The following is a 27,735-nucleotide window of genomic DNA, read 5'->3' on the forward strand; positions in this document are numbered from 1 at the left end:
TAGTGTGATAAATAGGTAGCAGAAGTGATAAGCGTATTGTTGGCCGATTCAATCGACAGAGTTGTGTAAGTTTTGGGTCACACCGTACAAAGCCGTTTGTGTGAAGTGTGTTTGTGCGTTGGTGAGACGGCCGGAGGCTTTAAAGGGTCCTGTTTGAGGCATTCCTGCAGAGGGACCAAAAGAAATTCAAGTGGACATCGAGTGCGGTCAGTCGGTGGCGGGCGAAGGGTCTCTTAAAAAGGGTCAGCCCGAAATATTGACCCCCTGCCCGTTCCCGCTGGCAGGTGATGTGTGTGGTGTGAAGTGCGGGCTCACGACGATATGCCCGAGAGGGTAGGCCGCCGACTGCGAACGAAGCCAGAAGCGGCGCCATCGGCTCGATCGTGAGCTGAGTGAGCCAGCAACAGCCGAGCCAAGCCGAGATGGACGAACGTTTGCTGAACGATCTACTGGAATGTTCCGTGTGCCTGGAACGGCTGGATTCCTTGTCGAAAGTGCTGCCTTGCCAGCATACCTTCTGCCGGAAATGTCTCGAGGTAAGGATCAGCGAGGATCACGCTTTCGGAGATGCGACTTACGCTTTAAAAATCCTTTTCGCACGAAACAATGGAACGAGTCGGGGAAGGGTCAACAAAGGCGCGGCAGAAATGCGGAGAGACAACGGAGACACACCAGAAACTGGAACAGCAAACTTGGCCGCACCACGGTGGCGTATACCGGTGGCTCATTTGCAATGCTGGAATGCGTGATCAGTATCTCTGCCCTTCCCCGTCCGTCCCGGAAAGGTCGACCTTCCGCCTTCCGTCGTTGAGGCTGAGAACCATCGCTCCAGAACGGTACGGTTGTTCTGTCGTCTCTCTGCGGGCGCACGCCGATGGCCACAATGGGGTTGCTGCGACGCGCCGTTGGCGGAAAATTCACTCTGCGCGATCTCTCGGGCGGTGGTGGTAAATGTGTGTGCCCGTCCGTCCGCCCGCCTCGCCGAACGGTTTTCTTTCGCGCCCCGTTCCTCGTTCGTTCCCACAGCGCCTACCCCGGTGGCCACCGGCCCTTCGCTCCACCCGAAAGGTGGTGGTGGCCCGCGTCGCTCTACGGTCTCGATCATGATTCTGCCGTTTTGTGAATGGGCATTTCAGTTTAATAATATGTATGTTGGCTTCTTTTACGCGTTTTCTGCCAGCGGTTCTCTCATGGCGCAGCACAGCGCACACACAGCAACATTACAGCATTCCATTCCATTCGCCCGGCACCAGGGCGGGGGGCTGTGACGAGGTGCGCGGCGGTCAAAGTCTTTCGCCCTCTTCTCCTTCTCGCAGAAGCACGGGCCACAGAATCTCAGAGAGAGCGAAAGAGAAAGGGCAAGCTGGAAAAAATAGCTTCCGGAAGTTGGTGGATGATTGCTGCTGGAGAAGAAATTCGTTTATGTCTGTGTGTGTGTGTCTTGTTGCTACCCAGCGGCGCCGGGAAGAAGCGCGAGGATCGATGGTTTGATTTCTCGGATCGGACGGAGGAGCTTTTATCGATGATTGCGCGATGATTCAGGTTGGGGTGGTTATTATAATTTTCTGGAAGATCGGCCCCGGATCGGGCGAGAAGAGGGTGGCCGAAAAGATATTTTCAGTTCGAAATTCGTTCTGCCCGATTTTCTTCTTCAGGTTGGGGGAATGGTTGATGAATGAAGGTCATTACTTTGTACGCTAATCATAGCTTTCAACGAGGTCAGGAAAGTCAGGTTCTAGCACCAGATACTTACGAATTCTTCTTACAAAAGTGTACTACACAAAAAGGTAAAGGTATAAAGTACCCAAATGTTTAGTCTGCCAAGTAATCCCCAATCCCCGTTTTAGTCCCACACATCCCGAAGCCGGATCGTGGTTCGGGTGTTGCAGTTTTATCTTCGGCACCTTCGTCCGACCGGTCCATCCCACAGCGTCTCACACAAACATTAGAATAGCTGTGGAATGTAAAATATCAACCATTTCTGGTATCCCTCCCGCAAAACAAATAGCCCTGTTCTCTGCAGCGAGTCGGGGGTCCTTCCCACCCGGACCGTCCGGCAACGCTAATTGGGTTTCAGGTATCGTGTAAACAGAAACTGCTCCAAACGGTTCGAAGAAGAAACCCATCTTCTCGTATGGGCCGAGGGCCTTCCGTTGTTGGTCCAGTTTGTTGCCGATGATGGATTATGCAAACGAAGTACATTTAACGTGCACTTGAGAAAATTATTCTCAACCTCAAGAGAGAGCTCCAGACGCGGTTCCGGCGGCGGACTCTGCGACTCATCCCATCCCCCGAAGCTATCCATTCCGTAGGAAAAGGAACCAACAATGGCGCAGAAAATGGCATTAATTGCAGCGAAATCCACAAAACTACCTCCAAACAGTAATTGTTTCTTGAGTGCGTGCGAAAGAATCCTCCCTCTCGATATTCCTCGTTTTGTGTTTTTGGTCCCTCGGTAAGGGGCGTGTTCGGGGGCAGTCCTAGTCTGCTCCGGGTCCGGCCTATTGCGATTCTTGAACAAACCTGTCGTAACGCGTTTGTACAATTTTTAACACACACCGCCCCGCTACTGGTGGGTCTGGGTTTTTGTCTGCCTTTCAAGCGCTGCTAACGTCATCAAACCGGTTTGCTGGTTCCGCGGCAAACACGTGCAACAACGTCCCGATGGCGAGAAAAGTTGAGGCCTTTTCTATGCAAAATGTATGTTACTCAAACGCGCGCGCCCAATGGGAGGACACTCTATGCCTTAAGCGGCGAAACGATTTGACCACCCATTTTGACCATTTTTTGCTAAAGGTGCCTCGATAATGTCGTCAGTTCGTTAACTACCGATTCATCCGCTCGTTGATAGTTTATCGCTTCTTAGCCTTGATCTTTAACGATCTTTGAAAGAGATCCTCTTTGGCGGTGATCTTTTCTTTACAATTCCGAGTCGTCAGCAGTGATCGCGGGAAGATCATACGCGAGTACGACAACCAAACACGATATTTTGCAAACTCTATCATTTAATGGTGCTTAAATGAGGCAAAATTTGTAACACATTTCATCATCCACGAGCGAGCGCCCGTTTCTGCTCTCTTTTGTGGCCATACCCTTGCAATATTGCTTACACTACTGCTAATGGCTTAACCTAAACTCTCCGACCTCTGCCCGACCGGCCACCGAAACCGGATTCATCCGAAGGTGGTTCCACCGCCGTCGAATGCAGACCACAGCCGCCGACCAGCGGGAGTCCTCCGTGGGGGGGAAAAGGTCTCTCTTGTCTCTTGCCTTATGCAATGCACCAATGCTTGGTTCGTGGGGCAGAAAGCGGTGCAATGGTTCTGCCAGCGACAACGTACCCCCAAGAGTCCGCGCCTGTTAAGGAAGGAACAGAATAAAGAAGAAAATGGAATCCAGAGGGTCTTTTATGACTCGGTCGCCGCTGCTCCTGCTGAGAAATTTGCAACAGGCAGCTGACAGCATCAGGAGGCTGGCTGGCCAGGCCAGGAAAATAAATCGCAAAGGAGAGGATTATCTAAAAACCACCGGTGGTGAATGTTTCATCAGTTTTTATTGTGATAAAAAATTGAATTTAAATAATATTGCATTCCATCCATCCGGTCGGTTTTGAAGCGGCATTCTCGGTGGACCTTTCGTTCGCCGCCACTTCCCTTTGGCCACAGGAAAGTAACCTTTTTTGCGCGTAATTTGCGTAGTCAGTTGAAGAATGATGCACGCGCCTTAGATAAAAATCTTCCAGAAAGTTCCCTGTCTGCTCTGGCGTCAGTTTGTGTTTTTTTTTGTTCGCCAGTCAGTCGCTTCCGGTGGCAATAAGAAATTGTGTTATTCTCTCGTTGCGCAAGAAGACACGCACAAGAAGCCTTTGTTTTGTCCGGATTCTTACCGGCGCCAGTGTTGTGGCCAGTTAGTGTTTTTTTTTTGCGCTCTGCACCGAGTTGTTGTCCAGTCGAATAATTACACGAATAATTATAATTGCCCATCGAGCGCTCTGGACGCGCGCGTAGAGCAGACGCAGACAAAAACGCGCATGAAGCAGGAAGCGATAGAAAACCTTAACGCAAATGAAGAAAACCCGGAGGCGGCTCAACGAATTTATTATTCTTTGGCGCGCCACTATACGATACACGCCCGCCGTATGCTCGGATCCCGGAATGGCACTCCGAAGGATCCTCGTAAGGACGGGACACGGTCGCCTTTAGCCGTTGGTGCGGTTTTGCCGTGTGGTTCTTGCGCAATCTTTTGTAACGTTTCACGTCTGTAGATGGCCAGCACATGGTAGACTCCACATCCGTGAGAAGTTGCTTCACGCGCCATGCAAGATTTCACTTGGCACTGTTTATTGGTAAAATATTATTCCAAAGCCCAGATAATACCCGATTTGCTCGTTTGAGAATTCAGAGCTAAAACAAAATAAAGAGAGACGCCTTCAACTTCAATCGTGCATCACCGCGGATTAGAGCGAACGATCGGTCCGTTCGTCCGTCCGTCCGTGGCTGTGTACGCTTTCCTAAGATCATTTTTCTTGCCTCTCCGCAGATCTGTGAAGCACTCCGCCTCGGCCACGGCTTTCAGATCAGAGAATGCTTGCGCCGAGCGGCCCATCGGCCCATTCTCATAATTTAATGTGCGACGCGCGGCATCGGAACCTCTACCCGAGGCCATGATCCGGTTTGGGTTTATTTTAAGATCTTCATCTCAACTCGCCACTTGCATACCATCGGGGGCCATCGTTCAGCGCACCGTACCCGGTACGGTACCGGTCCTGGCGCGCTGGAAGATGTATGGTTTCGTCGCGGAGACTTTTGAGGTTTCTTCGTCTCAGGGCTCACGCAGCAAAACTGTCGATTCCGGCTTTAAAGCGCCCCGAACATTGCGTTCTTTTATTGACGCTACATCCGCCTGCACGTGAATCACTGCTTCGCGATTATCGGGGTGTACGCTGTTTAATTGACGCTTCCAGACGTGATATGAAGCCATCTGCCGCCGCCGCCGGGTGGGGGCGTCAATCTTTTGTAGTTGGACGTTTTGAAAACCCGATAACGAGCAAACGTAAACGTGACGTGTCTGCAACGCTGAAAAGTACAAAATTTTTTCATGCTTTCATTATCCTTTCTTCATCACAGGAAATCGTTGCCAGCCACCAGGAGCTGCGCTGCCCGGAGTGTCGCGTCCTGGTCGAGGTGCGAATAGACGAGCTGCCGCCAAACGTGCTACTGATGCGTATCCTCGAAGGTAAGGCTCATTTTTATGATACGCTTCTGGACCGCTGCCGGGCCGGGTCCTCCAACACCTGTGCGCACACCCTTTTATCATCGTTATCATTTCACCCGCTCTTCAGGCATGAAAACCGCGGAGCTAAACAACCAGAACACGAATCAGAACGCCACCAGCAACAACAAACCCACGGGCAATCGCAATCAATCACAGGGAGCCTCACCGCCAACGGGTGGAGGCAACTATCAGCAACCGCCGCCGCCACCGCAGCAGCAACATCCATCATCGGGCGGTGCTAAAATAGGTAAATCGTTAGCCCCGGGTGCGGCTTCCGGCCAGGCAACGGAGCAAGGGCAACCGCATCCCCAGCACCACCACCAACAGCAGCAGCACCACCATCAGCCCCTGTCGCGCATAATTGGCTCCAATGCTTCGTCGGGCACGACCAACAGCAGCTCGCTGGACCTTTCCAAGATCCCACACGCGAAAGCGTTCTACGATTTTTCCTCCAGTGAAACCAGGTACGGCCACCCATCACCAGAGACCTTTAACGACGGGACGATGTGGGTCGCACATGCACCGGAATGCAACCTCACCAAACACGACGCGCATCTAATGCATCTGACTTATTCTCCCGCACTCTCTATCTCTTTCGCCGTCTTCCCGATTCCGCTTCCTTCCTGATTTATCAGTGATATTAGTTTCCGCAAGGGTGACATCATAATTCTCAAGAAGAAAATCGACCACAACTGGTGCGTGGGAGAGGTGAACGGAAAGGTGGGCGCGGTGCCGCTGAATCACATCAAGGTGCTGGTCCCGCTGCCGTTCCCGCAGTGCAAGGCTCTGTACGACTTTCGCATGGGACCAACCGAGGAGGAAGGCTGCCTGACGTTCAAGAAGGGCGCCATTATCCATGTGCTGCGGCGCGTCGACCAGAACTGGGCCGAAGGGCGGATAGCGGACAAGATTGGCATCTTTCCGATTTCGTTCGTCGAGATGAACGGGCTAGCGAAGCATCTGATGGACTCGTCCCTGAAGCAGTAAGTAAACGGTCCCTCAAAATGACCCCGGAAAGACAACCCAAAGGGGCCAAAAGCGGCAAGAGCAACTTTCGTTAACGAATGAAATCATTAAAATTTATCATCTGACCTTCTCTCGTTTCGTGTGTCTAGTCTGTTGGGAAACAACTCCAATCGTACCGTTCCTCCGACGCCGTTTGATTTGAATGCGAGCGCGACGAGTAGCAGCGACACGAGCTCGAGTGTGACCACTAGCCCCAACTCGTCGACGAGTACCACGAGCTCCAATTCCAGCACGGCTCCGAGCAGCCCAACGGCACACTTCCTACAGCAGCAGCAGCAGCAACAGCAGCAACCTACCGGAGCTTCCCAGGCCGCTACCAAGTCCAAGTCCCAGCACCATCATCAGCATCATCGATCCGATCCGGTGAATCGGGAAAAGCGTCACTCACTCACGACGGCCACCTTTGCTGCGGCCGGTGGATCAGCCTCCGCCGGAGCACTGCAAACTTCCCATCCCGTCGCGCACCGACATTCGAGCGAAATGTTGAACCATGATGGTGTCACCGCGGAAGGTGCCACCACCGCCGCTGGGACCAACACGTCAGCTGCGTCACCTGCAGCAGCCGCAACATCCACTGCCGCGTACCAGAAGTGCAACCTGACGAAAGCTAGTCAAATGTACCACCAGCACCCACAGCTGCCCGCAACGTACGTTGCCCTCTATCCGTACAAGCCGCAGAAACCGGATGAATTGGAGCTTAAAAAAGGATGTAAGTGACCGCGGCGGGGCGAAGTCGGTGGAATTCGGGTTAAAATGGTGCCCCGCACTCACACTCTTTCTCACTCTCACAGCGATTTACTACGTTACGGAGCGATGCCAGGATGGTTGGTTCAAGGGATCCAACTGGCAGAAGAAATCCGGTGTGTTTCCCGGTAATTACGTTGCGATCCACAAGGGAAGGGACGGTGGCACGGTAAGGGAATCGATGGTTGATCGGCCAAACAGTCGGTAGTAATGGTTGCTTTTCTATTTCGTTGATTTCCGTTTAGTCTGGAAGCCGCTCGGCAAACGCTGGCTCGAGCGGGAAGCAAAACACCGTTGCCAGTCCGTCCGGACAACTAGGAACGTCGGTGTCGAACTGTGCAGCTTCCGGTGCCGTGACGCCATCCAATGGATCATCCTCCTCCTCCGCTCATCAGCAGCAGTCACTTCTGTTGCAGCTTCCGGAATTGCCACCTCGCAACACAGCAGCACAGCCGCAGGCGCAAGGAATGAAGTACATTGACTCAATCTTTGGCCGGCAAGGATCCCACGATGGTGGCGGAGGTTCACCAAGTAACGAGCCACAGGCCACAGGGACGTTGGAAACCGGTGCCACGACCACCACTCCGACGTCTGCGTCGGTCGCTTCTACTCCGACGACTACGCCGACCTCGGGAAAGGTGAAGAAAGATTCATCGGCCGTCAGTCTGATGAAGCGATTGACCAACATGAAGCGTTCCAAGTCACCGACGGGCGCCGGGTGCTCAGGTGGAACAACCAACCCGGCGTACACCAGCGACGGATCACTGTTCGATGAGATGGCAAGCAACTCTCCGACCGGGGCTGGGGGGGCTAAGTTGGCGAAGGCAAACTTCCAGCAAATCGTAAACCCGGTCCACGTTCGGTAAGCAACTCTTGCGCTAGGCAATGCTCGCCGAGACTCTTGAAGAGTATTCTTTCTTTGTCCGGTTCTCTTCCTAGATCCGGTTCCTGTCCCAGTCAACTGCTGCAAAACCTGCCCATGGATCTGGCACTGAACGGTGGCGGGCTTCCATCACATTCCCATCAAACGTCGCATCATCATCAGCAACAGAATCTGGTGGCTTCGCTGATGGCTTCGCGGGTTGAAAACGGAACCACACCCCTGATGTACGGCTCGCAGCGTATCAAGCCGCACAAAGAACGTCCTTCGATGCATGGGTAAGCACCGCGGAGAGCAGAAAGTTCGGTTCGTTTCGTTTTGGGGGCGCAGCCATTTTACACGGATTGGTTTTTGTTTGTCATTTGGCAGCTTTAAATACGGGGACCACAACGCGGGGATCGTAACGGCCACCGCGAAACACATCGCGCATGAAGCGCCAGCCGCGACGTCGCATCACGCCGGCAAACAGCAAACGCAGATTTATCACCGCAAATCGCAATCTCTCGACGCTTCGGCAATTATCTCACAGCTTGGCCCCGGCCAGCAGCACAGCTCGGCGGCGGCCATGACTGGCTCTTCGGGCAACATGAACGGTGGAACGCCTTCGAAATCTTCTTCTAAATCCTCGCACTCGCAATCGGTCCGGGAGCGGTACGTATACTGATGAGCGAAGTGTCCGTTTTTGGAGGTTCTTTCACTGACTTTCGCCTTCCGTTACAGCTTCAAGTGCATTGTGCCGTATCCGCCAAACAGCGAGTACGAGCTCGAGCTACGCGTCGGTGATATCGTGATGGTGCACAAAAAGCGCGACAATGGGTGGTACAAAGGGACGCACGCCCGTTCCGGCAAGACGGGACTCTTTCCGGCTTCGTTTGTCGAGCCGGACATCTGATACATCCGTCACTGAGCCCGGGCGGCGCAATGGGAGGCGCAGCGACAGTAACGTAAAGTGCAACAAACCCCGGTACCTTTGAGATTGGTTCGAAACTATCGCCAACCTGAAATTGGTTTTCTATTGTGTAAACGTGTGTTTGTTACGCTGTGGCAGTACGGAACGGACCAACGACGCACGGACTTAGTCTGGCGGGTGGCGGGGGCAACTAAAGCAATCCAGTATTTTGCCACTTGGAAGATTGTCGGGGGTTGGGGGCTGCTAGTGGACAAACACAGGGCAACTGGAAAAGTATCGCCGTCGATTCGCTTGTAAAGTGGAACGGACCTGAACTGAACTATGCGTTGCTTCTCTCGTTAAAAGCGTGTAACGATGGAACACGGCGTGTGGCACGGAAGATGGCAGTATTAGTCTTGAATCTCTATCCTACGCTCTCTCGTTCGCCCACATCGTGTTCCGTAGTTTAGGTAAAAATTAGCAGATATTTTAACGTACTACCGTCATTTTGTGTTAGATAACTCTGATATCATTGCCTGGTGCGAATTCTTTTGGCAACCGATACGAAACGGTCAGAGATTTCGATTGATGGGTGCTGCGAGTAGTAGAGGAGAAAAGTGTTCCTGAAAACTGTATTTGTCGTCCATTTTGTTATTTTAAGCACATTACTCTTCGTTCATTGCAATAATCCATTTTTAATGTCTGTTTTGTTACAATTTTCGTTCGAATCCCTTCCGGGCTACAGCGCTCTCGTTTATTCATAATCGCCATACGTCAGCAATAGCTTAACATTTTAAAGCATTTAATTTCTTACTAGGCAACGATTTTACGTGTTGCATAATTATTATCCTACATTACCCTGTTTAACGGCACACGGGAACCCGTGCCTGGTTTAGTTAGGAAACGGAAGCACTGCGGTAAGTAGTTGGCTTGGCCCTGCCCCCTAACTCGGGCCCAAAATATTGTGAAACGATCTATTAGATAGATTACACATACTAGAGTAGGGGCGGTACGTAATTTAAATAAATGTGGCGAAAATAAAACCCGAGCGCGGATACCCCGGGATATTGTCTAATCGTTATCTGTGAAAGCGTGATTAAAATTGAGAATATTTTAAATACTAACACTGTTGTCTTGCATGTGAGAGAAATGTATAAAGATCGCAAAACAAAACTATAAAATTGTAATAGGAGGGCGATAGGGAGAAAAGCCAAGATCGTGTGTTAATTGGTGGTGATTTTATTTTGTGTCGCCCACAGAGAGAAACCCCTAAAAAAACCCCGAATTCGGTACACTAAAACGATGCACTCTTCTAGCACAAAATTGGAAAGAATCGCGCAAAGAGATTAAGGAAATCGAATCGCACACGTAATCGCCCAACTAAAAAGGTGTCGCAAAGTATGGTGTGCGTGAGTTAGCAAACAAAGCAAAAAACAAGTAAAGTGTATTAGCCATAATAAAGAAGAGTTTAGTGCATGAGTTTCACAGAGAGGCACCGAAACGAGGGAAACTTTCCGCCCCGATACGACTATACGACAAACAGGGTGGACCTAGCCTAGATAAAAAACGATTAAATCAATGAGAACCACATATACATAGATATTTATTGGGCGGACAGCAGAGAGAGGTGTAGTAGGCTGAACGAGGTGTGTGGTTGAAGGTGTCCCATTCGCGCTAAGTACTCGTCTCGACGACGGACGAAAAACCTTTAACGTTCGCCGTCACGCCTTCCCGCTAACGATACAGGTTTGAAACATTTAGAAAATCGTCACAAAACACCAAACGAAAATTTTTGGATATCACATTTCCCGCTTCCGAATTGGCGCAATCATTTTTATTGAATGAAAAGACGAGGAAAAGACAAAGGAAAACGACACCACTGTCCATCCATACGTTTCCACCCGTTCCTTCTTGAGTAATCGTTGGCCGCGAGGTAGGATTGTACAATTTCCATTTTCCGGGCCTCCGGGTCTCTAGCAACATTTTCACCTGTAGAATGCACCTGGAATTAGACGGAGTTTTGGCACCCGCCATAATCTGTATGTGAGTGTTTCTGTGTGTGCGTGCTGCATGTCTTTTCTCTTTACTGACTGGTGACAAACTGTACCTAGGAAGAAATATAAACTGCGAAAACCATACTTTTAATGCTACATACTTTTTTTACTTTACTATTTGGACTAACTGTTTCCGTGCGTGCGTCGCCACACCTCATTTACTTCTCATTTCTGAATGATCCTCCGTTTTAGATGATCTGGTTTCCCGGTGACTTATCCTATCGGACTCCCTTCTCGCTTCCCGTTGTGTGCATGGCATAATTCACGCCAGCTGAAATTGCAACAAGCTCTACACAAATGATTGTAAACCACATTTCATGCAACTTTGCAGACAACTTTTGTATTCGAAAATTTGTGTACAACATAGCATGCAAACTTGGTGCTACCTATCAGTTGTTCTTGTTCTCCTAATGTTTGTGGGACTGTTTTTGTGACTTTTGTCGAATTTTCGAAGCGGATTTTTCCGATTGACATGAAAAACATGAAACATGAAAACACGCTGGAAGCCATTTCAAATAGTGTAATAAGGCGACTTTTTTTATATATATATAAACGAGAATAATTTTCAAATCAAGATATATTTTCTCAGGGTCATTCAAGGGTTATATTGCTCGGCTGACCCTTTTATTTACCTTTCAGAAACACCCTGTGATTTGATTTTGACAGCTCCAAAATATTGAAACGTCAGCTGGAAACTGTCGACGACGGATTTGTTGATTAGTGCCCGCCACAGAAAATGGATTACGAAAGTGAAAAAGTGCTGAAATTTATCTTTCCCGATGACTATGAAGGTGCCCCCGACTCGGCTGCTGTTCCGCCGACGCCCATTTGTCACACTTTCGCTTTCTTTCTCGTGTCACAGAACTCACCAACCAGGAGGACGCGGCGGCCACGACGGAGGTGCTGGACTACCTTCTCAAGCTCGGCACGTACAAGGCGGAGGAACTGAAAAAGGAACGGGTGCGGCTGCAGGACGAGCACCGCCAGAACGTGGAGCAAACGCAAGAGCTGGCCATCGCGCACTATCCGACCTTCATCCAGTCTTTATCCAGTTCGCGGGCAATTTACCGACAGTTTACCGACACCGAGCGGAAGCTCGATTGTCTCGACGAGAAGTGGCCACGCTTCATATCCGCCTGCCAGACGTTCTTGCAGGGTTCGGCCGATATCAACGCAGCTCGCCGGCTTAACTCGCTCACGCTGCGTCGCAATGCGGAGCTGCTTGAAATTCTCGAACTGCCGCAGCTGATGGACGGCTGCATCCGGGAGGGCAAGTACGAAGAGGCCCTGGAACTGTCGGCCTACGTGCAGCGGTTGGCTGCGAAGCACGGCAACATTCCGATCATCGCGGTACGTATGGGTTCAGTTTCGTTCGATTCATTTCTTTAATTCACCGTGCACTTTGATTTCACAGAGTATCAGCGAAGCAGTTGAAGGCGCTTGGCACACGATGCTGATGCAGCTGTTGGCGCAACTCCGAACCGATCTGCAGCTTCCAAAGTGTCTCCAGGTGGTGGGCTACCTGCGCCGGATGCAGGCATTCTCGCCGGCCGAACTGAAGCTAAAGTTTTTGCAAACCCGAACCGGCTGGCTGCGTGAGCTGCTCGTTGCCATCCCGACGGAGGACGCCCAGCACCATCTGACGAAAACGATCGAAGCAACCCGCGTCCAGCTGTTCAACATCATCACACAGTACCGGGCCATCTTTCCCGACGATGACGACGCCGACGGACCGGCCGCGGCCGGTAGCGACACGGCGGAACGCGGAAGGATGGCGAGCGACGAAGGCAAAGTGTTCCACAGTTGGCTGCACGATCAGATCGTGGAGTTCGTCCGGATGCTCGAGAAGGATCTCAGCTCGGGCGCGATCACCTCGTACGATACGATCCTCGGCCAGTGTATGTACTTTGGGCTTTCGTTCAGTCGCGTTGGCATCGATTTTCGGGCGCTCGTTGCTCCGGTTTTCGTGCGCGTCATCGGTAGGCGCTTCCGAGCGGCGGTTGCTACGATTACGGCGCAGTTTGCGGCAGATATTGAACGGTACACGCTCATCAACCGCGTGCCGAGTATGATTCGGCGGCTGGTGGCAACACTCCCGCTCGATGATGCGGCCGGCGTTCAGCCACCGGAAACGTTGCTCGACTTCGAACCGCTGGCCGTATACTGCAACGCGCTGCTGACCGTGTTTAACGAGCTTCGATTATGTTCGCCCGTTGCGCTGGCCACAACCGTTTCCGGAGCGCTGGAAGACTCGTTGGAACGTGTGGCGCGCTCCATACTGGACCTGTACCGACAGGAGCAGCAAGCATTTTCACCGATCGAACGCGAGTGCTTCGTGCGATTGTGCACCTGCTTTGCGTATGACCTGCTGCCGTATCTGCAGCGCTGTATTCACGTCATCTTTCCTCCCTCGCTGTTGGCCAGCCAGCTCGGGATCAATGTGCTGACGCTGCAAAAGCACGGTCTAACGTATCTGGCGAACAGCCGCATTCTGCAACCGATCGCGTACCTCTTACCGGATCGAATCGACACCGTCATCAAGTTGCAGCAGCAATCGATGATCGACGACACGTTAACGAAAGCGTCCGCAGGCGAAGCAAAAGAAAAGGATGCACCGCCTATCGGTGACCTTCGGCCGGCTGACGAAGCCCCAGAGGAAAAGCAATTACCCGAAACTACGTAGAACAGCGACGATGTAAGGAAGCGAACCGTGTAAATATGGTATGCAAAGTTTGCGTTGCGAAATTTAAGTCCCAAAGCTAAAGTAAATAAAGCAACAAAAAGCATAATTTATTGTCTGAAAATGCCTTTTAAATTTGGGAAAATATTGAGAAAACTGTGGAAAACGATTCGCCGTCAATCACAGGTAAAAAGCGGAATCTGTAAGGCCAGAAACGAGCCCGTTGACCGGTAATTTTGCTCTGTTTTGCCGTCCCGCATTATCGGGATTTACGATTAAAAAATAAATTTTTGGGCTCCTCGGACCGTTTCGAGAAATTTTCTGCAAAACCGCAAAAACTAATAGGGGAACATGATCGGTCTCGCTGCGGCGGGTAGCGCAAACTGGTACGGTCGATCACCGTTCCATTGCGCGGCGCGGCAGTCGCCCGGGAGAAAATTTCGCGGCAGATTTCAAAATTCAAAATTTCGCGACAAATTTCAATTTTTAAAATTCAAAAATTCACGGCAGATTTCAAAATTCAAATTTTTGCGAAAGATTTCAAAGTTTCGCCACCGACGGTTTAACTCTTGCTGCGACATGCGATCCTGGTACTTTCCGTCGTTTTCGAAGCCGGATTTTTGTGCGCAAATTTCGGCGCAAAAAAACAAGACACGAACGGTTTTAAGCTTGTTTTTCATAATACTTATTGATTTTATTGATCTGTTTGCCACATCACGGTTGTGCGGGTTAGAAAAACGAACGCTTAGAGCTATAAATTGATTAAACCATCGTGGTTTTTTTTGGGGTGATAAAAACCGATAATCGCGGCGTTTTTTCTCTCGCCCGGATGGATCGTGATGGCCTGTTGTGTGCGTTCGACATACGTTCCTGCGCTTCCTTAATCTTAATCTGTTGCTGTCCCTCGCTAATCTTTCTCGTTGTATATGGTACCGAACCATCATTTTGAGGATCGTGAGTATGTATGAAACGGTTATGGGCTTATTGTAATTGTTTATCTATTTTTCTTCCCTCCTGAAAGCCGTTGATAGCTGCTCTTTGTTTGCCGAATTAGTTTCACGATGATGGCTGACTAGATTTTTGTTGTGTTCAATATTTGTTGGTTGCAAAATTTGTGTTAACTTGTGGCCAAACAAAAACTCTTACCGGTTACGGAAGCAGCAGAATCGAGGGATAATAATTGGAGTTATAACTAAGTTCTTCTCAGCCCACCTGCTGGCCAGGAGACTTAAAGAAACGGAAGAACCTATCACTAACAGTACACAGAGTTGTTTAGAATTTTACTTTCAAACTTTCAACGGTTGCTTTCTATGTACAGACAAGACAAAACAGACGAATGAATGTAATCTCACAGAAAATGGCGACCTTCTTTCCTTCAAACGAGCATTACCTTAAATTTAACGCCAGCCTTAGAATGAATGAAGAGAGATCGGAAATACGGCACACGGACTGTCGTCATCATCATAGCGCGCGGTGTGTTTGGCAAGACCGCCAAACGGTGGCTACTATGATGCAGATAAATGCAACTCACTGGCTTCGTCGCACGCTTCGATCGTCCGACGACGATGGTTACGCGACGCTTGGCTTTAAGAGTAATGTTGTATTGCGTTATTCTAATTGCATATTAGGCAAAATGGAGCGACGACGACAAAAGCACGAGTAGATACTATCGCGCCCAATAACGGTCGAGATTAAATGCAGTGTTTAATATTGATGGCACGCGCGGCGCGGCGCGCGTTGATTACATGCTTTGCACTATACTGTCTCAATGGGGGGAGGCCAATATATTTTATCTCGATCCTCCGATCGGTCGTTCCGTCGTTCTTTTTCCGCCGCTTCAAAGCGCTACTAGAATGAGAGAGGATTTAAGGATATTTTCGTTTTCTTGAAAACGATGGCAGCTCGTTCAAAAAGCGAACAATAAATGTGTTAACCCACCCTATAGAGAGGCGAGACAGAGGGCAGGACCCTATTAAGTATTATGCGATGTGTGGATGTGAATGAGTTTTGTGTTGTAGGTCTGTGTGATTACTTTAGGATTGTTTTAATCTGTTTTTTGCTTCCTGCTTCCGCTGAAAGATGAGTTGAGCTTCGACCGGTGGCAGTGACGGAACCCCTTGGCAGTACGTCGTCTGAGAATGGAGATTATGCAGGCTTGTGATGACTGTCACCCCTATCGCTGGCTGATAATAGATTCGATGTATCTTTTTTTTAACCCCTACCTACAGCTCAAGGTCTTCAATCGGTCCCAGGGGGGGCGGCACAGGAAGACACGTTACACGAGCCCCTACTAAAGTCACTATAAATAGTCTGGCCTGGCTATCCTATTCTCTAAATTACCCTCGCAAAACTCTAACTACGGAGGTTGGCTCGTTATGAGGTTTGCTTCAGGAATCGCCCAAGACTCGCCCACCGGGAGATCCGAGATCAAGCCCCTTGCGTCTGTTTTCGTTGTTTTCAAGTGTTGATAATTAACATAGAGAGAGAGAGAGATCGTGAGAGAAAGGTAGGTTGTCAATAAGTCAATCTTTTGAAGACGGCTAAACGCGGTTAGGGGGTCAATACTCGCCCCTCTTCCGAAGAATAAATTACAATAGCAAAGACAATATTATGATACTTAGGGTCTAAAAAAGGTGTTGGGTCTCATAAAAATTGTACAAAAAATGTGTGGTTCCGGATCGAGTTAAAATTTCTGTCGCTCTCATAACTTGCCCCATAAATGCTCCTTGTCTAACTCGCCTAGTCCCTAACTCCTACCCCGAACGTATCTTGTCTTCCCGCCACTAAAAGTCCTCGATCGCGCGATCACTAATCACTGCCAGCACCCGTCCTGAATTCCTTGTGGCCTTTCGCTGGTGTTCGGTGTGTGTTAAGAGATAATTCCGACACGCTGCTAATGATACGGTGCGTGGGTTGGATAATATAATTTACAAAAAGAGAGATAGATAGAGATGCATCCCGATGCTACGAGTGTGATGCGCGTTAATAATGATCCGCCGCCGCCTTATTCCGCCGGTTCCTTCGGGTACTCGCTCTGCAGACAATTGCCGATGGCCACCACTAGCTGGCTGAAGGAGGGCCGCTCTTTGGGATTGACCGACCAACAGGACGTCTGTGGCGGGAAACAGAAACACACATTAAACCGGACTGGCGACTGGCCTCAAAGCGGGGGGGCTTACCAGTATCTTGTGCAGTGCCTCCGGTGTTCCGTCGGCCACCTTCATCTCGTGCTTGCCCGGTTGCCCGGCGGCACTCGCGATTAGCTCTTCGTCCGTCAGCTCCTTGAACGGTAGCTCGGTCGCGTTGGTGAACAGCTCCCAGACGAGCACGGCAAACGAGTAGATGTCGCTCTTGATCGACCAATCGTCCTCCTGGAAGCACTCCGCGGCCATCCAGCGGATCGGCAGCAGCTGGTTGCGGTGGCGACAGTACTCCCGGCTGTACTTGTCCCGGGCCAGTGCCGGGAGGGAGATTTTGGCCGAAAAGTCACTGCTGATAATACAGTTCCGGGTGGCCAGATCCCTGCAGCGAAAACAAACGGAAGAAAAGAGGAACGTTAGACACACTCACCCTGCCAGCAAGTGCCTAGAGTAAGGAACAGGAACTTACTTGTGAATGATGCGAGCTTTGTAGATGGCGTCCATTCCGCGTCCGATCTGGTGGGCCAGCGCCAGAATCTGTGGCACATTCAGGGGTGGAGGTTTCGGAGCCCCGTTGGCACCCACTTTCTCCACCGTACCATTCGGTGGCGTGCTGGTTTTGCTGGGTGATGTGGCCATCAGGAACTGCTTCAAATCTCCCTGCAATCACAAGGTAAGGAATGCACACGGCGGTTGAGAAGGTACTGCTCCACCCAAACCCAATCTTACCCAATCGGTGTACTCCAGCAGCAGATAGTGTGGGTCCTTTTCGCGGCACAAGCCAAACAGCTGCACCACATTCCGGTGCGCCACGGTGCGGAACAGTTCGAGCTGCCGTCGGAACTCCTGGCAGCAGTGTTCGTCCTTCACCTTCGTCAGTGCCTTCACCAGCACCGGTTTGTAGTCGTTCTCGGGCCGGATTGCGTTCAGTTCCCCGTTCGAGGGCCGTCGGCTACCACCACCACCGGTCCGTTCGTTTTCCGTCGCAATGTCTGCGGGCTGCGACGATCCGCCGACTTCATCGCCCGTGACCGGTTCCAACGGTGTGGTGTCTTTGCGCGACGGCACCGGCGGCACGCGGCAGTCGTTTTCGCGTATCTTCCCGATGAACACGTCCCCAAAGTCACACTTGCCAATCTGCAGCAGCTCGGCCAGAACCGCCCGTGGCACGGATAGTTGCTCCAGGGCGGCTCCACCGGAGGTGGACGATTTTTTCGACCGACCCGAGTTGACCGTATCGTCGCTCTTGTCCTGCCCATCCTTATCGCCCGCGGCCGCGCCCGATCCATCCTTGGCACCGGTGGCGGAACCGTTCTTCAGTTTCTTCGACCTCCCGGGCGATGACGATTTGTCCGGCAGACACGGTTCGATCTCACAGTTCCGCATATCGACCGCATCACCGTTCTCCTTCGAGCCGAGATCGAGCCGAGCCTTGCGAGCGGCCCGCCGATGGCGGCACCAGATCATCAGTCCCACCACCAGAATGATGTACGCGAACGCGACCGACATCGTGATGAGCACGGCACGCGTAATCAGAAATCCATCTTCGGCCGACTCTTCCGGCATGGCCACACCATCGGACGCTGCTGGCGGGAGAGAGAGAGAGAGGGATGCGCCCATTGAATGCTATGCTTTTGTTTTACCATCGAGCAATGAGGAACTTACGTTTGACGATGAGATGAACTTCCTCCCGCTTCAGTCCGGCGCTGTTGCCAATCGTGCACCCGTAACGGCCCTCGTCCTCCAGGTGTACCTCCGTCAGCACGAGCGTGCCGTTCGGTAGGATCCGGACCCGTTCTTCTTCGGTCCCGTTACCGGCCGCCTCCGGGGCACCCGGAGCACCGCTGTGCAGATACTGTAGGTCTTTGTCCCACTGCACGGTCGGTTTCGGATCGCCGGACGCAACGCAGTGGAACTGAACCGTTCCGAGCTCGGCCACCTGTACCGAGCCTTCCGGAGCCGTCACAAACTTGGGCGCCACAACCACGTTGACGGCCACCGACGCCCTTATCTCTCCCTGGCTGTTTGCCGCGACACACACATAATTGCCACGGTGGTCAGCCGAAACGGCACGGAACACTAGCGTCCCGTTGACGTCCTCGACCGTGTCCGGCAGAGCCGCCGTCGACGAACCATCCGTTTCCATCGTCCAGTGCACGGTCGGGGACGGTGTGCCTTGTGCCTTGCAGTGGATCTTTGCGATCGAACCGAGCTCCAGATTCTTCGTCGTCGGTGGCTTCGGGGTGAAGCGAAGGTTTGCTGCGACATTAGAAGAGATGATGGTTTCGGTTGGTTTATGTCGCTCACTATCGCGGTCCCCGATTACTTACAAATAATTTGCAGTTCCGCGACCGTCGAGCTCACCAGGAACTCGCTGGCGTTGTTCGTTATCTGACAATCGTAGCCTCCCTCATCGCTGGCCACCACCGAGCTAAACACGAGCGACCCGTTCGCCCTGTCCACGTGTATGCGGGCTGTTACGAAAAAACGGGAAAGGACAATAGCCCGTCAGGATATCGTGCTCCGTCGTGGGTCGTGGACTCTTTTATCAGATGCTCACCGTCATCGCGGAACATTGAGCCGCTGCTGCTGCTGCTGCTGCTCTCGGTTGCACCGGTCGACTCATCGATCGAAGCCGTGGTCGTGCCGGAAGACATCCCACCATCGGCCACCAGACTGTCCCACTTCCGGATCACCTTGCCATCCTTTCGCCAGCGCACCACAAAGCCACCGCTTTCGTTGGACACCGAGCGGAACCCACAGTTGAAGACGGCCGGTTGGCTCTCGTTGACCACCGCCGTGACCGGGTGCAGGACGATCCGGACCGGTGCATTCATCGTGCCGGTGGCTTGCAGTAGCTGCGCCGGCTGCTGGTGCCGCGGTTCATCGCTTTGCGGTAGCGTTCCAAAGGCGAGATCCTCGATGGTGGTCGCCCCGGACAGCTGACGATCGCCGCGTTTACCGCGGCACAGGAGCAGGTTCCGATTTTTGCTACAATCAATCATTTTGCTGCCTTCGCCTGTAAGAAAAATGAAGACAGGAATGGATGAAAGGTTGTCCTCCACAAAATTAAACTCCCCGATGGATCGTACTTACCGCCAGCTCCGCCATAGAATGTTCCCGATTTCAGCTTCAGTCGATAGTTTTTCACACTTCGCAGCGCTGCGTGTCGGTTCGAGGGGTCGGTGCGGGATGTGACCACCAGCGCGCAGCTGTAGATACCGTTGTCCTTGGAGGAGGCATTTCGGATGTGCAGCTTGCGGCGCTGCAGCTCCAGGTGTGGCGACTTTGCGAGCTTCACATCGTTCCTGTTGGAATTTACAATACACGAATCAGACTGTTTCTTATTTAATAATTTATTTTAAATGTTCCTTTATCCCCCATTCATTTTTTTGTTATTAGCAACTGCCACCAGAAGCTCCCTTTATTAAACGAAAAATTCCGTCCAAAGCCACCAACGTCGCGGGGCTCAGAATGCTCCGCTGAGAAATGCCGTACGGAGTCGTGAGCTTCGCAAGAATTCAACTTTAAACCGTTCCACCGTCAATTTGCTGACCGTTACGCGGTGAAAGGCGGCCCACAACATTGCATCACGTGCGCTGCGGACGATCGTTCTTTCAGGTGGCTTTAACCACCCAACGCGCCCCTTCTTATTGCAAAACGTACCTGAACCACTCGACGTGCGACTCTTCTCCGGACGGTCCTTCGCCTTCCACCGGACTGCTGAAGGAGTGGCATTTCAGCGTAATACTGCCCCGATCCGCATCGTGCTTCAGCAGCTGCACCACCGGCGGTGACATTCCTGCAAAGAAATGGGTTTAATTGAGAAGAAACAAAATATGTTAAATCCATCGGTAAAGGAATGCAGCCAAAATGCAGCGCAACGCGACTTCGGGGTTCGGGGTTGGCTCTTAATTGGAAATAATGGCCCGCAATTATGTGTTGGCGTGTTGTTTCGCGCCATAACGCGGTGGTCGGGATTCGGGAAAAGTCTTCGATTTGTGCCGATCATTTGACGAAGATAAAATTCTCCTCGAAGCCTCTCCCAGGAGTGACAAAACGGATCTAGTGACAAAAAGGCACTCTACAATTTAACAGAATAAAACTGAAAGGGAAAATTCGTGAAAAGTTGGAGTCTTCTTGGAATAAGTGTATCAATGTTCAGGAAGGCCATACTGAATAATAAAGTGTATCTCAAACCATAAAAAAGTGTTTTTCTTTTCGAGGCTCTGAATTTAATGAACAACCTTGTACATTACTTTTGAAAATAAATCACTAAACACACGGAACACGGGTGTGCCCTAAATTGGAAACTTATGTCTCACTCGAAGCGGAGTAAGAAAAAACGACCCAAACGTGCTCGAATATCGGTTAGTGCCGATGCCACAGATCTCGAGAAGACTCGGGACCTGGAAACGTGAAAATCCAAGCGTGGAAATGGCTTTCCTATAACACGGTGACCGAAAAGTGTCACAACAAATCAATAAACAAAAACGGGAAACGCCTCACACCCGAACCCGAACGGATTCAGTCCGTTCCGGAGCATAATTGGAGTCGATTGGTCCCTCAGCTGGGCGGGCCACTGCCACTGGTGACTCGGAATGGGTATCCTTTCTTCGGCTAGGCAGCACCACGTGTGTGTCATCTTTATGGCCGTTTGTGGTGGCGATAATCTGCCGGGAGCCGGGCGGTCTTAATTCAGGTCTCTGGGCGCACCCAGATTGACCGCTTAACCCTCACCCAGGGAGCGAGGATTCCCACCCGAGGGTTGTGAATGTTTATGTCTTGGGAACGCCATCGGACTGCTAAATGGACACGATCCGCCTTCGGCCTTCGTTTGCCCATTAACCTGCTGCTGCTGCTGCTGCCGACCGCAGGCATCGTAGGCAATGCTTTGCTTCCGATGGAAACATTTTCCAACTCGTAAAAAGTTACGACCCGTTTCCGCCGTGCACGTCTTTCGAAGCTGAGCGAGAGTTTGCCGGTAGAAGATTTAAACTCTCGGCGGCGGCGGCGGCTTTAGTTGGGTGGAGGTTTCAAACCCAACTTATCGTGTCGTCAGAAAGTAGGCAAGAAGGCAGCGGACAATAATTGTGTCCTCGGAGAGCCATCCCGGCTCTTCCCGGTGGGTGTCGCGTGATTACTTCGTAGACTTTTTTTTCCGAAGAAACTTTCGGCATTACTTTACGGCAGACTCGACGCGACTTTGTTGCGGTTTAGCTGTCCTTATCTGGCCGTTGTCGAATATCCGTGCGTCAGCCTCCCGAATGCCCCTCCCTGCTATACTACTATCTCCAATTTATATTTAATAGTTCGGAACATATCGCTAGAGCTAGCAACGCGGCATTAGCAGCCGAAAGCATTCCGGAAGAAATATGGCAAAAAGTTGTAATGACACGAAATTTAATTCAATAGCTGCTGCTAGCTACTCCTGTGCGTATCCGTCGGACTTACTGGCCCCCGTTAAGTTGCCTACCGGCCGCGCCTGTCGATTGAATGGTCCCAAACAACATCATCCCAAAGTTTATTAGGGCTCTTTTCGCTTTCGCCACACCAAAATCCGTCCGGTCAAAGCAATGTTCCGGATTCGCGCTCTACTAAGAATGAATCCAGGGCATCCAGGGCACTTGGTTTTCCCAACTTCCCGAGGTCAGTTCGAGGTGAAGTTCACGCTGCCGACCCCGTTGGGAGCGTACTTTTAGCGCGTGGACCACCCCGAAAGCAGGTGGAAGGTGGAGTTAATTGAATAAATAAACTTCGTTTGGCACAAACGAACGGCGGAACGGGCGCAGTGAAAGATTTGTGATTGTGATTGGAAGGAATTCGTTTAATTGCCACAAGCAGTCCGCGAGCGTTAGCGAAAGCTTTCGCTCCTCGTTCTCAGAACACGTTACGGGCACTACCCGGCGCAAGCCAAGGCGGCTTATATTAAGGAAACTGGAGAGGACATTAATTATTAAGGAAAACAACCGAGAAATTCGGTGAACTCAGCCCGCCCCGTGTAGAATGTGCGGACGTGCCGGAACAGTTGGAGAGAACGTTACCAGTCAAGTGACGGGAACCACTTACGGCTACTGGAATGACTACCGGTGGAGTAGGGGTATTTTGGCCATCACGTCCGCAACAGTTTCTGGAACCGCCAAACTGTTATGCACGCTCATAATTCATAGCCAACTTTGCGTGCCGTGCCCTGGACTACGCCAACTCGGGGCCAATCCTCTCTCATGACGGAACACGCCCGGCCATCAATCGGAATCATAGTCACGCGAATGCCAGGAATTTGCAATGTCGGTCCTCTTCAGACTATTAACATGCACTCCGGGATTGCCATCACCGGAGCGCCTTTGATGCGGCCAATCAAACACCGACACATTGTGCAATCTCGTCCGGTCCGGCGGGTGTGTGTGTCGCACGCCCCGAGGAATCATAAGAGCCCGTCATAAATTAAAGTCGGCTGAGGAGTTCGGCGGCGGCAGCAGCAGCAGACTTGCAGTGGCCTCCCTCGAGGCTGGAGGCGAAATTTATTCAACCTCCATACGTAATCCTTCGATATCAATCTTTCGCCGGGACCGGGTGGTGGTGCACACATAGGATATCGTCGTCGGCGTCGTCGTCGCTATGTGCCCGTACCTTCTCTCACCGCGCCGCGGCAGACGCTTTTCCCACACAGACAATAAAGAACTCATAAATCTTGTCCGGGTCCACGCCTCGCCCTCTCGGAGGAGGTCTCTTGGCCAGAGTCTGCCGAAAGTTGCAGCGGAGCCCATAATGCGCGCGCGGTTCTTCCGAACCGAGCTTGCGGTGATGCACCCGATAATTGTGTCGTATCTGGGAAGACCCGGCGAGACCACGGAGATCCGGGGATGCAAAAGAGTTTTGAAGCGAAAAGTTGGCGGAAAATGCATTTTCCGCCACACGGGAACGCGCGGTAGAAGATAAAATATTGTCGCCATCAGCGCCAACGAGAGAGGTTCTAGTCGGACCCATGCCGGAAAGTTTCTGTAGTCCCTCTCTGGGGGGAGAGACATAATTTCTGAACAAGTTTAAAGTTTCGCGACCGTCGCCTAATTGTGTTTGGGTCGAGCGGGGGGGACTCTTGGGAAGTGCCGCAAAGTGACCACCGCGAGATAGGAGCGATAGAGTTTGCTTTAGTTCGGCGACAATTACCTGTACCTCGGCTCTAGGAAACGTATCATGCTAATCTAGGTTGGCTGGATGAGATATGCTTCACTTCTGAGGAGACGTCAGTTTACGCACAATGACTGAGGGAAGGTTACTGAGATGTACCATCATCGCTACGGGATATCCCAGAGCAGTAGGCATCAACACCGACCACAATACTGCAGAACTAATTATGGTCGGCAAAAGTTGGTCTTCATAAACCCTGAAGTCAACTAAAGCCGGTAACAGCCACGGAAGAAAAAAACACTGAAAACTTCCTAGACCTTTGACCCGAAAAGCACGCAAACTTTGCAGACGATGAAGCCAGCAAGTTTCTGGCTGGCACAGCCGGAGAACGACAAACATCCCAGCGGCCCCCCGCCCCAAGGGGAAGTCTGGAAGGCTTAGCTCTGTTTGCCGTGAAGGATGCTTCTCGTTGTTCGGGCTGACAGGAGTGAAGAGTGCGTTCGCTCGCTGGAGGAGCTCTACTTGTCCAGCTGGCAGAAACACAGTAGTCTGTGGACTACAAACCGGGCGAGTATCGCTTGACGACGGGACAACACGGTGAAAAGTGTAGACGTTCTCGGTGTCATCGAATCTTGATGGCCGATGAAACAAGCTGATTGGGACAAGCCTTGTGTAACAGGCAACAGGTGACGACGGTCAGTCTGCCACCTTCCAGGACCCGCGCCAGCTTATGGAGCCACTTTAAAAAGCCCTATAAAATCTTCCTTTCTGTCTCGATTTCAGGTCCCCCACAGACATTAAAGTAACGCATCTTAAAGCCCTCCGCACACGGGAGACAACATCAAACAAGAGGGCTCAGAACGGTGCCGGTTCTCCAGCATAATCCTTCAAAGGATTTCTCCAGCGGGACACCAGGATTAATATGCACAAGTTGCACCCGGCGCCGGGCGGAGTGCGATTGCATCTCTGCGGGGCCGGGTGCGAACTGTGTGCCGGCATTCTCGCCCACAAACAATGGCGGCAGACACAGTAACAGAAGCAGCGCAGCAGCTTCCGTTCTGGTGCTAGAGCCTGGTTTGGTTCGTGGAACATAAAACGCATCATGCCACGCCCGAATGCCACGCAAACGCACGGAGACACGGGAGCAGGTCCTATCTGCGGGTATGAGCAGGTGGTGGTCCTCTGAAGGAGTGAGCTCCTTTCGGTATGAGCTTCTAGTGTTTCGGGGAGTGCCGGCGGCCATTGTTGAGCCACCGTCCTTGGACGCATAATTTTCACACTTCACTCTTCTGTGGCCGCCGCCGCACCTCTCTCCGTCTTGCTCTTTCACTCAAGAGTCCTTTTTACTTTGCGCCTCGCTTGAGGAATGTTCATGAGTGAGTTGTGTCGGCGGCACAACATAATGAGGATGCGGATAACAACCGGGCGGTGTCCTGATAGGTGTCACAGCATCACAACATTCCGGAGCGTTACGACGACGAAGCAGCCCGTCGCTTTCTCATCATCGGGAGGATAACATTGCTGTATGCTTCATTAGTGTCGAGGGCGTCCGGACAAATGAGTCAATCCCCGATCAATGACTTCCCGCGCACACGGTGGGTGGTGCGGCCCTGAAAACACTTTAATTTCGCAAATGAAATGCCGTCACAAAAGAAGTTCGTCGGAGTCGGAGTCACGGCAGTAATTCCCGGGCTGAAGGCTGAAAGGATGTTTTCCTTGGAAATTCGCTCTTCCTTTGTAGTTGTTGTTTGTTGCCTCTGCTCGTCGTCACACCACTCTCCTGTGTGTGTGGTTCAATTTATGAGTCGCGCGCCTACATCACACGCCCCGAAAGCCGGTCGCACACACGAAAGGCGTCGAAAACGATCAACACCCGCACGGGCACTGAGAAGGCGAGGTGTTGAACTCGCGCTTGCAACATAAAAAAGGAACTGAAACTAAGCCCTTCTGCGAGACAAAAAGGAAATCTTCCCGTAATTATTGACGAAAGGGATGGCACATAAAATGCAAATGCACTTTTGCCGGTGGTGCACCATGGGGTGACGACGACGCCACCGATGCCCTGGCCGGATGCATATTTATGCCCTCGAACATAGTCGTTGGTCCGTCCGTGATGATTACACACAGCCCAGGGAGACACGCGCGGAGACGCAACCATTAACATAATTTTACGACCAACACAGCATAGACCGGTGTGTGTCATAAAATGTGTTGCAAAATCGACAATCCGCCGTTCGGAGCGCCACCGATTCGATTGCCGCGGAAGAACCAAATAAAGCCGCCACCAACCAACGGCCATGCCGCGAAAAAAGGATTGTCGAATCGCACGGCGTGGATCGATCAAACTTCGCCGGGCGCGTCAGCAGGAGTGTATCGCGCGCGCGCCCAGGTCCCATTTTCTCGGCCCGCTCGACGACGGAAAGCGCCGGATGCATTTGCATATGCAAATCGATGTGCATTTTCTTCGGAATCGCCGAACGACGGTGAACCGGAGAGGGCCCGCGAAACCACTCGAAGAGTGAAGAGCGTTCGGCGGCGCGTTGTGGTGTTGATGGCGGACGCATCGGATTGGAAGCAGCATCGAACACGCGGCGCGGCGCGCTTCACGTCCCTATGGTGCTGCGAGATGCAATCATCGTCACATGCCGTGACATAAACGGGGAGGCGAACAGTGTTTATAAGGTGTGAAGAGGAAGAATTGTTTTTTTTTGTTATGCAATTCCTTCTCTTTGGAATACGTACAGCATCGATTGATAATATCCTTCCTTCCATCGATTGATAATATCCTTATAATATACCCTCAAAATATTAATGTCAAAATTGCAATCGTAATTCTCCACAAATCAGGAACGGACCTTAGCCTTTTAATTACAAGAAAGGATGCGAGAAGATGGGGCAAAAATAAATAAAACAACACTTAATAAAAGTTATCACATAATGAACAATAATCATGTTGTCTCGTGTCTCGAGCCAACTCCATTCCGATGGATTACTTTCGGAACAAAAGTCACCCAAAACTGGGGTGCGATTAAGCTTTCGGCCCTAATAAGGTCGTTTGATGAAAGCATCCATTACGGGGCCCTCCTCGGCAAGTTGGAACACTGATGGTGCTTGTCACCAAGAAGCGAACACTAGCCACTAGAGGGCAAAGCAAAAAAAACAGGACACACCAGCACACGGAAGTAACTCGACTCGACATCCGGCTCCAAAGGGGGGGACTGAACATTACTCTTCCATAAAGCACACGGAAACTCAATCCTTGAGTTTGTCCGATGACCGGAACCAAGAAGGCGTAGGACTAAGAACCCGGGCGGGTTAATTAGGAAGCACTTCTCACGTGCCACAGGGCGATCCGTTTTCATTACCTTGCCTCTCTCTCTCTCTCTCTCTGCCGAGACCGGCTAGACTAGGTCAGAAGGAACGAGAGCAAAAAGTTGGGTGTCATTCTGGCCACCGGCCAAGCCAAGAAGGACTACTTCGCGCTCGGACGACGACGAAGAAGGATTCCTTTCGGTGTGTATCGTTCCGGGAGTCCTGCGAGCCAGTAGAGCTTTGTGTGTTTTGGTTTTTCCGTGGCCCCCCGTGGAAACCCTTTTCGCGGGACCCAAAAGACCGACTTCCAGGAGTCCAGGAGTTGGCCTTTTGACGGCCACCGCACGGTGCTAATTGGTCTCTGGCTAAATGGCTTGACCTGGTTTGACTTTACTTTTTGCGCGGGTCGCAATTTATCGCTTGGGTCGCTGCGGATCGCGCCAGCCACGGAACTTCAATCTAATTACGAAACGCAGATCCGTATCCGGTACCAAAGGCAGAAACAGTGCTGATTGTTCGTAGTACAAAACATGTACCACGTGCGCCGTTTATCAATGGCTCCATTGCACTGATGAGCCGGAGCAGAAACTAGGCGCCGGACACACCGG

At 51.5% G+C, this 27,735-nt stretch overlaps 3 protein-coding genes across 3 annotated transcripts in view; 2 read left to right on the forward strand and 1 right to left on the reverse strand.

Annotated features, from left to right (window-relative positions):
• The first annotated feature begins 422 nt into the window (after positions 1–422).
• On the forward strand, positions 423–8,816 carry LOC128267961 (E3 ubiquitin-protein ligase SH3RF3). The gene is made up of 10 exons (XM_053004929.1): positions 423–536; positions 5,127–5,235; positions 5,342–5,738; positions 5,910–6,257; positions 6,390–7,009; positions 7,092–7,213; positions 7,290–7,906; positions 7,984–8,202; positions 8,294–8,575; positions 8,645–8,816. The coding sequence occupies exons 1-10, from the start codon at positions 423–425 to the stop codon at positions 8,814–8,816; spliced, it is 3,000 nt and encodes a 999-aa protein (XP_052860889.1).
• Positions 8,817–11,549: 2,733 nt separating this feature from the next.
• On the forward strand, positions 11,550–13,636 carry LOC128278243 (conserved oligomeric Golgi complex subunit 8). The gene is made up of 3 exons (XM_053016925.1): positions 11,550–11,658; positions 11,730–12,217; positions 12,282–13,636. The coding sequence occupies exons 1-3, from the start codon at positions 11,604–11,606 to the stop codon at positions 13,548–13,550; spliced, it is 1,812 nt and encodes a 603-aa protein (XP_052872885.1). The 5' UTR covers positions 11,550–11,603; the 3' UTR covers positions 13,551–13,636.
• Positions 13,637–16,551: 2,915 nt separating this feature from the next.
• Positions 16,552–27,735, reverse strand: part of LOC128278746 (tyrosine-protein kinase-like otk) — a 48,506-nt gene continuing 37,322 nt past the window's right edge. The window contains exons 4-12 of the mRNA XM_053017475.1: positions 20,354–20,489; positions 19,796–19,995; positions 19,248–19,706; positions 19,018–19,161; positions 18,353–18,946; positions 17,417–18,270; positions 17,157–17,347; positions 16,727–17,069; positions 16,552–16,659 (exon numbers count right to left, since the gene is read on the reverse strand). Coding sequence (XP_052873435.1) covers positions 16,552–16,659; positions 16,727–17,069; positions 17,157–17,347; positions 17,417–18,270; positions 18,353–18,946; positions 19,018–19,161; positions 19,248–19,706; positions 19,796–19,995; positions 20,354–20,489 — 3,029 coding nt within the window. The remainder of the gene's footprint in view (positions 16,660–16,726; positions 17,070–17,156; positions 17,348–17,416; positions 18,271–18,352; positions 18,947–19,017; positions 19,162–19,247; positions 19,707–19,795; positions 19,996–20,353; positions 20,490–27,735) is intronic.

Source organism: Anopheles cruzii, chromosome 2 (assembly GCF_943734635.1).
Source record: "Anopheles cruzii chromosome 2, idAnoCruzAS_RS32_06, whole genome shotgun sequence".
In the NCBI taxonomy this organism is placed as follows: domain Eukaryota; kingdom Metazoa; phylum Arthropoda; class Insecta; order Diptera; family Culicidae; genus Anopheles; species Anopheles cruzii.

Excerpts from the sequence above, each read along its gene's own strand:
- LOC128267961 (XM_053004929.1), top strand. The coding sequence starts at position 423 with ATGGACGAACGTTTGCTGAACGATCTACTGGAATGTTCCGTGTGCCTG. Across the intron at positions 6,258-6,389 it reads ATGGACTCGTCCCTGAAGCA|TCTGTTGGGAAACAACTCCA; the intron begins GTAAGTAAACGG and ends TCGTGTGTCTAG. Across the intron at positions 7,907-7,983 it reads GTAAACCCGGTCCACGTTCG|ATCCGGTTCCTGTCCCAGTC; the intron begins GTAAGCAACTCT and ends TTCTCTTCCTAG.
- LOC128278243 (XM_053016925.1), top strand. The coding sequence starts at position 11,604 with ATGGATTACGAAAGTGAAAAAGTGCTGAAATTTATCTTTCCCGATGAC. Across the intron at positions 11,659-11,729 it reads CTTTCCCGATGACTATGAAG|AACTCACCAACCAGGAGGAC; the intron begins GTGCCCCCGACT and ends CTCGTGTCACAG. Across the intron at positions 12,218-12,281 it reads GCAACATTCCGATCATCGCG|AGTATCAGCGAAGCAGTTGA; the intron begins GTACGTATGGGT and ends TTGATTTCACAG.